The 14214-nt window shown below is 34.5% G+C and overlaps 1 protein-coding gene and 1 long non-coding RNA gene across 2 annotated transcripts; both read left to right on the top strand.

Annotated features, from left to right (window-relative positions):
• Nucleotides 1–3738: 3738 nt before the first annotated feature.
• On the top strand, nt 3739–7751 carry LOC132599559 (uncharacterized). The gene is made up of 3 exons (XR_009566874.1): nt 3739–5021; nt 5966–6016; nt 7505–7751. It is a non-coding gene; the product is annotated as an uncharacterized LOC132599559 (long non-coding RNA).
• Nucleotides 7752–11910: 4159 nt separating this feature from the next.
• On the top strand, nt 11911–13233 carry LOC132643817 (probable LRR receptor-like serine/threonine-protein kinase At3g47570). The gene is made up of 4 exons (XM_060360343.1): nt 11911–12412; nt 12511–12807; nt 12889–13017; nt 13160–13233. Exons 1-4 carry the CDS (start codon nt 11911–11913, stop codon nt 13231–13233), a joined length of 1002 nt encoding a protein of 333 aa, XP_060216326.1.
• The last annotated feature ends 981 nt before the right edge of the window (nt 13234–14214 follow it).

Raw genomic sequence — 14214 nt, 5'->3', positions numbered from 1 at the left:
TTTTAAAGTAAAAATAATTTTTGGTAAATGTACTGAACTTAAATCCTTTCATGCAACATGGGACCATCTTTCTTAAATGACATGAAAATGCAAAAGGAAGATGGAATAAAGGTATAGGCACAAACCAAATGAGTACCTTCAGCATAGTGTAGCAGTCTTATTTCTCAAAAGATGATAACAAAAATTGGGACCCTGCTCACACCAGTAGTCTAAAACATATCTTCACTGTAGCCTTCAAATTGGTCCTTATCAAAATTCCTGGTGATGTGCAAAGTTCCTCACACCAACAGCCTGTTTCCAACAGTCATCTGATGATTAGCAATCACCCCTAGCCATGGCTTGGACAACAAACTTGGTGGCTCAGACCTGGTAGTGAAACAACTGCAGTGTGCACAAAGATCTTTAAATGAGGAAATGATGTGCTGAATGATGTGCAACTGCAGGGCAGCAGTGCAGCACAACATTGCTGTTTACAGCAGCAATGAAAAAGCAATATAATACAGTTGGGAAGTATATTGCAGGTACTTTTAACTCAACTAAATCCAATGACATCTCTGCTTGTTTCACCCTCTCCAGTTACAACTAGTTTTTTTAAAAAATAATAATAATAATAATAAACCAAGTAGAGATAGACTTTGACAATCAAATGGACTACAAAACAAAAACATGATCATAATAGTTGGGTGTCCATGTAGGAAAACTCAGTTTCAGCATTCTACACAAAGAGACCATACATTTAGCTAACTAGGTCCAAAACCAAGCACATAGAGTAGGTACATGGGCTCAGACTCTCCAGTTCACCAAAACTAGCATATGAAGCCTCAAACTCAAGTAAACATAGCAGATGGATTGACCATAAGAAAAACCAGTACACACAGACATAGTATATCAAGCTAAATAAATATGAGTTTGGAGAATACACTAATCACAGGCCATAGTTATTTTAACATGAAGCTGATGGACAGCTAAGCTAATTCAAATAAGTCTAAACCAAATTTAACCTCATGTACCAAGATTATTAAAACAATCAAAACTTAAGTTCATCTAAGGTGAAATGATAAAACCCCAATAATAAATCAATTGAACTAAACCAGGCCAAGTGCAACAAAGGTTTCAAACTATTAAGCAAAATATAGGCATCATTCAGGTGTTTGCAGTCAACATGTACTCAGACATCCAACTAAACTAATGCCTAATTCCCTTATCAAGATAAAAAAAAATGTAATTTATGTACTTAAATGAATTAGACTAATGCACAATCAAGTTATCTACACAGACCCAAAGTAATAGTGTGCAAACATCTACATAACAAAAATAATCAGCTACTCTTACTGGTGTAGCTACCACAAATTAACCATCAGTCTCTTGGGCTGAAAATGTGATTCCAAACAATTTCTACAGTAAGGTCAAAGCTAAAGAATACAAAGATGGTGTGTTTTCTTAGTTCTCCTGCTGATTAAGCTTTCTGACTGAATTAGTCATCAAATCTTATTAAAATGTCACTTTTGGAATCATCAGATATCTTGATCAAGCAAACAAATGCACTTTTTGGTATTTCATACTTATGCTGTAGCCTAGCAAACTTACAGGCAAAAAAAAAAGTTGTGGACGCGGTTTTTATTCAGAATTTGTCAATGATCTAAACGAAATTGCTACAGTACATGAAATAGAGTATTTTCTAGTGCCCCATCTTACTATAACCAACTATTCCACTACTGACTCCATTTTAAAATTATCAAATGATAGTGCGAAAGAACACTACATTTTGTTATGAAGAAACATTATGTAATTAGTAGATCTCTTATTGCCAAATAATGACAGATACAAGTTAGGCAGGGGATTTCAATTGATACCCTTTTGCTAGAAAACTATACTGTATACCAAATGCAGTACCAGTGTAAATATTAGATACTTTCAGAAGGAGAAAATATTTCTAATTATTTCTAAATAAGGCATGGTCAGAATATGCAGGTTGTAGTTTGCATATGAACAACAGATTGATATACACAGATATACCAGTGGTATACATGGTACACAGATATGTTAGTTTGCCTCAATAGGATTAGTAAGGTAAAATTCTACAAAAGGGAAAAAATCATAAAACGTACCACTACACCGTCAAGATTGTCAAGTGCATTACGGTGTTTGTAATTCCAAATTACATGACGAAAGACAACAACATAACAGTTACAGTGTTTCTAATTCCAAATTATATTAAGCATCAATTCAACAATTAAAATAGAGAAAGCACATTTTGAGATAGGAAAATACACACCAGAAAGATTAAGGAGGCTGTCTACTAATCGTCAAAGTTGTCAATAGAGGCAGCAGCATAATGATCTCCTAAATCACTGAGAAAAGAAAAGGAAAAAAATAAGGGAAAGACTGGGTCAATTCGAGCCAAGCTTTAACATTTTAGTAAGAGTAACAAAAAAGGGGAAGTAACTTTGGGAATTAAAATGAGAAAGGAAATTAGTGAATCAAAGGAGAAATTAGGGCTTACCTAGAAGATGGAAAATGAAGGTGGAGGGCATTGGAAGAAGAGAAGGGCGTGAGACATGGTTTCAAATGAAGTGAAGAAAGTTTGAGAGCATAGAAAATGGGGGAGAGATCTGGAAGAAGTAGTCTTTTTTCAACTGGGTAGGGACGGCGGCGGCGTGGGGTGACCGGCCAAGCCGTGGTGGTGACGTCGCCGGAGTTAGGGTTAGAGAGAGAGGGGGAGAGAACAGTGAGAGGAGAGATGGGAACGAGTTTAACTGTGTGTGTATTTTAATTTGTTGAGCGATTATACCGACCTCACGAGATCGGTATATTTAATAATTTTATTTTTTATTTAAAATAATACCGACCTCGTGAGGTCGGTATTATTTTAAATTAAAAATAAAGTTATAATATTTATCATGAAATAAATTCCCGACCTAGTGAGGTCGGTATATTATTTTTTCAAATTTTGGTACAATATTACCGACCTCATGAGGTCGGTTTATTTTTTAAAAAATTAAAAAATAAATATTACGACTTTACCGACCTCATGAGGTCGGTTTTTTTTTCGACCTCAACTGAGGTCGGTTTTTTGAGGTCGGGAAAACCTGTTTTTTTAGTAGTGTCCATCATCAGTAACACCTACGGCTTCAAGGGCCGACGGGTATCGACGAAAGGGATCTGCATAGGACATGATCTAATAGCCCAGAACCATCTGTCAAAAGTAGTAAACAAAAATTTAGCTCTTTCTTTACTCTGGTTTCCCATACCAGCTTTCAGTTTTCCATTGAAATGTGGAATTCCGCTTCTTGTTCTCATCAACAGTTATAATTGAGCTCATTTTACTCTCAGATTCATAGGCAAACCTTAAATTTGATTTGATATTATAGTTAATGCATACATCCATTAGTGTGGCATTTAGATAGGTTGATACATTTGTATGCAAACTTACAAAGGAACAAGATGCTGCGAGCTTGGGCATACCCACTGCCTTCAGCTTAGACTATATAACAAAAAATTGACTTGAACATACCTGCCAGAATATAAAGACAAAAGACAAAATGAAAGTCTGGAATAATGTTGAAATGCAAATTTACACATATATGGAAACTCAGTAATCGATGCTAAAAGACAAGACAGAGCAGATTATTAATTAGCCAGTTATACCACCAAAACTTCAAGAAATCACCTGAAAAAGGCTTTCTGGACTGATGTTCCAATATCTCCTTGCAGATATGCTTCATGCTTGAGGACTTGTTGATGTAGATACTTGGCACTGAATTCATTCAACTGTCCCAAAAAGAATGACAACTTAAATTGACATACAGATGATGGAGAATACGTATAACCAACTAGGGGAAAAAAACAATTAGTAAAGAAGAGCTAATTAATTGTGTCTAAATCTACATAACCAAAGTAAACCAACAAAATAATGGTTGATCATGATTAGCACTATGTGGTTCATATAAGCTGTCTTGCCTTATTAAGGACTTAAACAATTGATATTACTTAAAAAAATATAATATTTGGCGGAAAACAATACGTGCTTAAGTACACAGTAGCCTCAATAATGTTAGCACTTCATAATGGAAAGAAAAAATAAATAAAGAGCAATAAAATAAATAAAGAGCACATAAAATAAAGAACTAAAATAAATAAATAGCACATAAATAAAGAATCAAAATAGTCCCAAAAAAAAGGGACCAAAACAGCCCAAAAAATAACATTCAATTTCAACTCAAAATCCAAAAAAAAATAACATAAAATAAATGTTATATCCCGTATTTTTTTTTTTCGTCAGATTATTTGTAAGCTGAGGTGGGGCCCACACATCGAGATTTTGTTTGGACATCTGAAAAGTCATATGAATCACATATGTGAAGTTAAACACAACTCAAGAAGGACCCTTGGGCCAAATCAAAGTGGAAGTCCTCCAAACGAATATTTTTAAGAAAACGTTTTCGGGTGATCTGACTTCTAGGGGCAAAAACGGTATTATAAGTTTGGAATTTGGAAAATATCAAGAAATAGAAGTTGTAGATAATTGAATTAGCTTTCCAACCATAGGTCGTGGGTTCCCAGGTGACGTCGGTACAAGGAGATATGGACGTTTTAAGGTCGAAAGGTCAGTGGGCTAGGCCCAACTCGGGATTAACCGAGTTGGCCCAAAAAAAAAATGAAGAGAAAAATCAGGCCCAATAGGGGACATCCGGCCATGGTCCATAAAAAGGACCCAAGCCCAAGTGAATTATCCATGTGATAATTAAATAAAAGGGACCATTTAATTGTCTTGAAACATATAGAAGTTTCAAGACAAATTGAGAAAGAGTGAACAAAAGAAACAAGAGCAAAAGAACTAAAGGCCATACGGCCATGGAGAAAAAAATTGACCCTTTGAAATTTTATCCCAAAAATTATTTTCTTGTGGTATTTCTACTAATTCAAGGGTCCTTTACAACTTGGTGTAATTATTTTGGAAGAAAGAGCACTTGTTTCTTCAAGTTGACAACTTGGTCAAGTGAAAAAGATTGTAGAAAAAGGTAAGAATTAATCCCTTTTTATTATGTTATGAAGGTTGGTTTATGTTGTAGTATGTAGAAATGAGTAGAATTTATGGAAATATGAAAGTTTACAAAGTGGGTGTGCATATATGTAAGTGGACATATATGTATATTGTTGTATAAATAGTATGAGTTGAATTTTATGTTGTATTCTAGTTGTGGTTATGGTGAAATTTATATTGGAAATGGAAGAAAATGGTTCAAGTTGGCATGGAAAATTATTGGAAATAGTTATAGGAAATTATGTGATTTTAATGAAGTTTTTATGTAATTATAGAAGTGGAGTTTTAAATGTGAATTATTATGTTAGTTGGTGAATTTGGAAGGATAATAGTTCATATTGGCATGAAAGATTGGTTGTTAAGTGGTTATGAGAAGTTTTGTGATTTTATGGTAGATTTATGTAATTATGAAAATAAAATTATTAAGGTGCAAATTATGATTATGGTTGATGAAATTGGAAGATGGAAATATGTTATGAATATGTAGATTGAAGATTAGAAGTTTTGGATGGATTATGGTTTTGGTGGAAAGTTTGTATATTTTTTATATCTTGTGAATATTTGGTAGAAACGATATGAAATGCTTCCGAATTATATTGTAATGATCTTGATTAGTAATGAATGTAAAAACATTGAGATTGGTTTGGAAATGTGAAGTTGGAATGAAAGCTATTGCATTATGTTGGAAAGAAGACTAGTTGTGTTATATTGTGTTTTGTAGTCATGGTTGTTGTCATTGTGTTGATAGTTTGGCCGGGTTGAATTCCCGGATTGTTGTTGATAAAAAATTGGCTAAGTTGAATTTTGGGGATGGTGTATTTATAGGGGAGATGCTGCCCAAATTTTTGTAGACAAGTATTGGTTAAGATTGAAATCTTAAAGCCTTACAATTAACATTTGGTAATTGTGACCAAATTGTAGATTTTGGCGAACTTGAAACTTGATTTTGGAGACGTGTATGAAGCGGAAAAGGTATGTAAGGCTTCACCCTTCCTTCTATGGCATGTCTTAAACGTAATAAGTTGGGTACGAGCCTCGGGGACAACTCTATTTCCCGGAATCCGCACTTAAAGTTTCCCCTTTTTCATTCAATAGAATTGAATTAGAAATTGTGTAAAATATTGGAGAAACTTCCTAAACATCTAGAACTGGCATAAATATGACCCGACTACCTTAAAACCCTCACAAGTGACGTCATGAAATATAATGTACGTAAATTTGGTACGCCGCCTCATTTGACCCGAGGTGGGCCCATTGTTCCCGGATTTTCCCTATTGCTCCGTTTGACTTATTTTGGGAGTAGAATCCAAAGGAAACTTTTGATCCTCGTTCCGATTATCAAACGATAAGTACTGTACCATTCTAATGGAAATATGTATATGTATATAAAATATGTATATGTATATAAGATATGTAAAAGTATATAAGACATGTATATGTATATAAGATATATATATGTTTATAAAATATGTACATGATATACATATATGTATACAACGAAAGATCCAGAGCGCTATAGACGCTGATATATGTATATAATACACGTATATGTATATGATAAAAGATCCAGAGCGCTATAGTCGCTGATATACGTACATGATACCAGTATATGTATATGATAAAAGATTTAGAGCGCTATAGACGCTGATATATGTACATGATGTATGCATATGTATACGGGGAAGATGGGAATAAGGGCAGAGCGTTATACACGCATATCCACCTGATCAGTTGGCATTACATGACATGATATCGTCCCGGACGCGGGATGCCCGGACGCGGGATGTGTATTTATGGCTAAATGGATCGGCTGCCGACGCCTCGGCAATATGACATGTTCTATTTTATATATATATGAACAAGAAAAGATTTTCAACGGAAAGCTAAGCTATGATATGATACGCTATGATACGCTATGCCATGATATGATACGCTACGACAAACTATGCTATGATATGATAAGCTATGCTATGATATGACAAGTTACGCTATGGCATGATACACTATGACACACTATACTATGACATTGACATGATATAACACGATACGACATGCTGTAGTAAGACATGACATTACACGATATAATATGCCATGATAAGACACGATAGGATACGACCTGATATGCCACGATAGGATACGACCTGATATGCCACGATAGGATACGATAGGGCACGATAGGACACGATACGACAAGATACGACATAATATAAGTTCTATTTTCTACGTTCATGGAGGGGAAACGTTTTTAAAAGGGAAAGACAAGCCATGCATGATAGCCGCCCAAAAAGGGGCCTTCCTATGTACAGGTTACTTTCTTGCCTCGTTATATGTCCTGTGACTCCATGATATTATTAATCGCACTCTATGTTATTGCTTGCATTGTCTTCCATGCCTTACATACTCGGTACACTATTCGTACTGACGTCCCTTCTTGTGGACGCTGCGTTTCATGCCGCGCAGGTCAGCAGACAGGTGGACGTGATCCTTAGAAGCTCTACCAGCCGCACTTGACAGCGCTCCAGTTGTTCCGGAGCCTCACTCCAGCGGTACTATTTTATGCATATACATTCGGGCTTGGTAGCACCCCGGCCCTTTCTATGTATAAGTGTACTATGTCTAGAGGCTCGTAGACAGATACGTACAGTCAGTCAGGTACAGATATATGTATAGTGTTTTGGCATGTTAATATTGTTGTACAAGGTAATAACGGAGTTTATTAGTTTATGTTCAAGGGAAAAAAAATGGCTCGGTTTACACGGCTTGCTAAGAGGTACAGGTAATACGATAGATAAGGGGTGCTCGGTACAAGTATCGGGTACTCGTCACGGCCCCTAGTCGGGTCGTGACAATAAACCCTAAAACAACTATTGAACACTAAATAAAGTTATCAAATCTACTAAATATAGAAGGTAATGTAGCTAATAACATGAGATTATTATGCATTGGTAAGTGTTCATGACATTGGAAAAAAAAAACGTACCTGAAAATGCAAGGGCTGCGCTGCCGACGGTGGACTGGCGTTGGTCGGAAGGCGGTGCGTTGAGGTCTAGGCTGGTGAGGCGGTGGGCTGGTGGTGTGGGTAGAGAGAGGAGAGGGAGAGAGGTGGTGCGTGTGGGTAGAGAGAGGAGAGGGAGAGAGGAAAGAGAGAGAAAGAAAAAATCTTCAATATGAAAAGTAAAGACCGCAGATGTGTATATACAAATGTGGTCCAATTTTCGACCACATGTGGTCGAAAATTGTTTTTATTTTTATTTTTAATTTAAACGTTTCCCATTTATTATGTATACAAAATTTAATTTCGACCACACGTGGTCGAAATTATATTTTCATTTTAAAAAATCGACCCCGTGTGGTCGAAATCCTACTGAAAATAAAATAAAAATTAAATTCTTGATTTTTCGACCGCGCGTGGTCGATTTTTTTTCGACCAAAAATGTGGTTGAAATTTTTTGTTCGAAAACGCCCTTTTTTTTAGTAGTGCAAACAATGTATAAAGGCAAAATACATACATAGACACTCAAAATTGGCCCCACCTGTCAATTTGACACGTCAACTTACCCAGTGATCATTTAGAACATCAACTCAACATAAATATGTCTCGCGGGTCGAATCGGATATGGGCAGGTCGAAAATGAATTAGGTGAAACCGGATAAAATATCCAATCTGTCCACATTTGATACGGATAAAAAAATGGAGTAAATGACGGATAATATGGATAGGATAATATTGATATCCATACTATCCATTGCATCTTAAATAAGATGTGAGCTTCTTTTCTTCAATTTGACTCTTTTTTTTTTTCATTTCTTCCAATCAATTATGGTTCTTACCTTTTGTTTATGTTTAATTTTCGTTGAGATTCTCCGTGGGGAGTAATTGTGTTAACTATCATCACATATTATTATAAAAGTGGAAAGCTGTAAAGTGAAAAGCTAAAATATCAAATTGCTCTTGATCAAAATTTGAATGACAGGTTTATCCTTAAAGGAGAAAAGACTTTTATTAATAATTAATAAACTAAATGAATAAAATCAGATGCATTGAATAGGATAAATGGTGGATAATGGGTTCATTTGCCAGTAATTAATATAAGGCTGTACCAATGCATATTCCGTAGTAGTGAATGCAACCTTTTCACATTCTAACTGACTAACTGTTATGGTTTTGTCCCATAAACTTTTACCGGTTATAACATTTATTCATAGCCTTTATTCCTTGCTTTATAAAATTTGCATCAAGAGTCAAATCACTTAGTTCATTTTCCCTCCTCTGTTCAGAAACTATATTTAGTTGTGATTCTTTTTCATCATTTTCTTAGTATATTTTCTTTCAATAAATAGATCTCATACGTTTCTACACGTTTTTTTTTTTTTTTGTGGAATATGATGAACGATACTTGCTTTAATCTGATAAACAAAATTTGAACTTTTGTAGTTGAAATGAATAAGCTCTTTGCAGATCAATGGTGTTGAGTTTTTTCTTCGGTCAAAGATCATGTTGCTAGACGTTTGTCTTGACTCAAATGTGATCTGCCTCAGCTTTTAATTTTTAACAAAAAACTAAACAGTAGTATAAACCAATTCACGATAAACTTATCATCTTTTAAGATCAACAACAGGAAAAAAAAAAAAAACAGTGTTAATTCACACAGGAATAGATGATGGCGGAATAGTAGGCACCAGTTGCCTCTAACACAAAATTAATTTCTTGAATTGTATGTTTCCTATTTTGCCGTCACAAATTTTAAAAAAAGAATGGATGTGTTTTTATGATTTTGTAGGAAAATATATAAAGGTTAGCATGAAAATCGTTAAAATATATATTTTAGGCGTGCAAAACTCATAGAATTCTTCCTACTTTAATTTGTTGTTAATCAGTTAGTACAATATGATATCCATTATATTTGTGGTCAAAGGATGTTTTCATGTGCATGTCTCTTACTTTCATGAATTTTAAGTATAACAATAGTTCTCTTCCCTTTTTTTTAATTTAATAACATATAGTTTTTTGTCTTTGTAATGGATCAAATATAATATTGTTCAGGAAAACTAAAATATTTTTTAAAGAAAAAAGCAAACTAAAAAAAGGACTTAATATGTATTTTGATTTGAGTATGATTGTAAGGAAATAATTTTGGCAAAACATGCTATACTCCCTCACCTTGTCCAAAATCTTCTTTTTAATTGCTAAACTATTTGTAATCATCTAATCTTAAATAGTTTTTTATTTCATGATGAAACAACAAGAAAATTTAAGATGCTATCATAATTGAAACTATCAATATAATGGTCATAATAAGAGTCATAGTCATAATTGAGCAAATAAGACGTCGGGAGAACATACATCAAGAATGTTGTCCGTAAACAAAATATTAAACTAGGTACAATCATATGATATGTTGGCACTTAATTATGTAAAAAATTATCACATTGCATATCACGCGTACCAAACTAAATGTAACTGTTCAAATTTACAGGTTTAGAATTTCCATAATATTTTGTGTTTAACAATCAAATCATTTGAGTACGCTAACTGTTTATGAAATTTGGTTTGTACTTTCTTTTCAAATTTTCAGTTACTCATTACACGCAAAATTTAAAAATATTATCTATTTCGTTTTGAAAATTATACCTATTGAATTAGAACACACGAGCAACGCACGTATCCAGAAACTAATCTATAAAAAAAACATGTTTTCAGATAAATCAAAATCTCATATGTTAATACTTCTTTGAACATTTTTAACTAGGAGAATGAATAAGTAAATTTATTCATGGCTTCTTGAAGAAAAAGTTATAAGCTTTTGAATTGACATGTTTCCTACAATATAAAGATTTTCATGAAAATAACGAATTTGCAGACAACAACAGCAGAAAAATCCATAGAAGGAATCAGAAGCTGAACAATTCCAAAGAATTTTTCTTAAGCTAGTAGAAAATTACTACATAAAAAAGTAAGTTTGTCTTTAGTGTATGTTCTTAGAAGTTGCATCTGGTTGACCCCTTTTACTCATACTTCTCAATTGAGTTTCATATTTCTTCAGATGAATAGAACTTTTATCATTCATTTTTAAAGAATTTTGTAGGTCAATAGTGCTTACTAGGGAATTTGACACATGATTTATATAGGAACGGTTGGGTGAGGCCCCAATGTTTAGGTGTGCTTAGGGCGCCAAGTCGGACACTTGGGGTGTAAGCCTCATGGAACCAAGCTCCACACATGAGACTCTGGACGTTTTGCAAGTGTCCTGCCTAGGAGCGAGCCCCGAGAGAATCCCAAAAGGAGCTATCTAAAATAGAGATCGCATATATGCTATTTGAATAATTTATTGAATCCATTAATATCTCAAGTTCTCCAATTTTTCAGCAAAGATGTAAAAAAACAAAGTGGAAAAAGGAGCTGCAAGACATGTATATAGGCCTTGATACCTTTCACTATTTATTTAGTTTCTTGTTATTACTGATCTAACTAAATGTAGTCATTGGTTACCTAGTTATGGCCTTTAAGATGAAGAAGAAGCTGAGTATCATTAGTAGACACGTATGCAGAGGCGGATCCAGGATTTAAATTTTAGGGGTTCAATTTTAAGAGTTTTATACTGAACTCATTATATTTTTAAAGTTATGGGTTCATATCTACTATTTATTACAATTTTAATATTTTTTTACACACAAATTTATGCTTTGCGCCGATAGTTAGGGGTTCAATTGAACCGCCACTTTCTATGCTAGATACGCCACTGACTGGGAGGTCTACAAAGATTGATTCAACTATCTTTATCTCATAACAGAATTGGAGGGGATCTATTCCCGATACACTTGGGGAACTCATAAGTTTGGAAGCATTGGATCTTTCATATAACAAAATGTCTGGTGCAATTCCAAAGTCATTACAGGCACTTAAGCAGCTAGACTCCTTTAATGTCTCATTCAACAGGTTACACGGAGAAATTCCGAGTGGAGGACCTTTTGTTAATCTCACTTTCCAGTCTTTCATGTCGAATGAAGGATTGTGTAGTAACCCTCAAAAGCATGTCCCAGCTTGTCCTTTTAATTCAAAGAATCGTTCTAATTCAAAAAATAGAATATTGATATGGATTGTTGCCTCATCAGTTATCTTTGTGATAGGGCTTGCTTCAGCAATAGTTTTCATGTTGATGAGACATCGGGGTAAAACAGTCAATGCTGAAGATGAGTGGTTGCCTGAGGTAGCACCACAAAGAATTTCTTGCTATGAACTTCAACAAGCAACTCAAAACTTTGATGGAAATAACTTGCTAGGTAGTGGGAGTTTCGGTTCTGTTTACAAAGGGACATTGACAGATGGGACCATAGTAGCTGTTAAAGTTTTCAATGTACAGCTAGAAGGTACATTTCAAACCTTTGATAGAGTGTGAAATTGCAGAACCTTCGTCATAGAAATCTCACTAAGATTATTAGCAGTTGTTGTAACTTGGATTTTAAAGCATTGATACTTGAGTACATGCCAAATGAGAGCTTAGACAAGTTGCTATACTCTCGAGATTATTCTTTAAATATAATGCAAAGATTGAATATCATGGTCGATGTTGCATCTGCTCTGGAATATCTCCATCATGGTTACTCAGTACCGGTTATTCACTGTGATTTGAAGCCTAGCAACGTGTTACTTGACAATAACATGGAAGGACACCTGACTGACTTTGGCATTGCAAAACTTTTAACTAAGGAAGAATCTATTGCTCACACTACAACCTTTGTCACAATGGGTTACATTGCTCCTGGTAAATCCTTTATTTAACTTGTAATAAGGTTATGGATTAATAATGCATTATGAGTGTTTTTGTTGATATTTTCTTTTGCAGAATATGGTTTGGAAGGCCTTATATCCAAGAGGTCTGATGTTTATAGTTATGGTATCATGTCGCTGGAAACTTTCACCAAGAAGAAACCTAATGATGAAATGTTCACGGGAGATTTGAATTTGAGAATCTGTGTGCATATTTTCTTCGTGATGAGTTAGATCAAATCATAGAAGTTGTCTTACTAACACTAGATGACAAAACTTAAGTCAAAAGTTGCAGTGTGTGTCATCCATCATGGAGTTAACCACGAATTGCACAACTAATATTCCAGTTGAAAGGATGAACATGATTGATGTTGTAGCAGCATTGAAAAGGATCAAGCAGAAGCTTTCTTCCTGTTATTGAATTATCTAACAACATGACATCAGGTACTTTTCAAATTCCTTCTGGTAAAAAAAGGTTCATAAAGTACAGTAGCATTTAACCATAAGTTATTGTTCCTTGAATGTTATTGCAGGAGATTTTGTGGTTATTGAAAAGTTAAAAGGATAGAAGCTCATTTATTTCATACTTCAAGAAGTTGCTACAATTTTGGAGACTACCATGATAAAAAGCCATCGATATCTTGTGTACTGTTTTCGTTTTCTTGATGATCTATATTTGTTTAAGAACTTAAACTTTTTCCTCCAATTTGTGTATAACCATAACTTCTTCTTTTTTTGTGTAAACGAAGGGAGTCTTTCCATTACCGAATTTTCGAAGCACCCTTCAAATTTGACAATACAATAAACATCGCATGTAAGCCACTTAATCTTTTTTTAAAAAAGAATAGATTGGCAAGATATGCATATTCCTTGATAGTTATCACTAGTTACTTTGACATGGAAGTTCCTTTCTGTTACTGATCTAACCATATAAAGTCAAGGTTTTACCTTGTAATGGAATTTAACATGCATGAAGGAGAATTTCATAATTGTCACTGATGGACCCTCCAGTGGGTATCCCCTCCATTACATGCTTAAATGAGTGACAAGTGTCTATTTTTGTCAATTAATGGTCCAGATTTTAATTGCCTAAACCCTTTGTGTAACTATAGTTAAAAACATTTAATTGGGAATATTCCCATTTCCCACCATAGCCTCAATCCCTTCGACAAAAGCTCCTTGGTCACATTTGGGTTTGCATAATTAACCTTCTATAAGACCTTTCACCACTGTTAAAAATTGATAGCTTGATGGTGCGAATTGACTGCCGTCCCATTTTGCATCACCATTACAATTTGAGATTAAAAATTAGGACTGCAGCAACTATATAGTAGTAACTAATTGTCTGGTTTTATTTGGGCAAGATAGCCATTATTGGAGTCGAAATAGATACCCAGAACCA

The sequence above is a fragment of the Lycium barbarum genome, chromosome 6, assembly GCF_019175385.1.
Source record: "Lycium barbarum isolate Lr01 chromosome 6, ASM1917538v2, whole genome shotgun sequence".
Lineage (NCBI taxonomy): Eukaryota > Viridiplantae > Streptophyta > Magnoliopsida > Solanales > Solanaceae > Lycium > Lycium barbarum.
The sequence above is the reverse complement of the archived record's forward strand: the minus strand, read 5'-3'. Positions and strand labels throughout refer to the sequence as shown.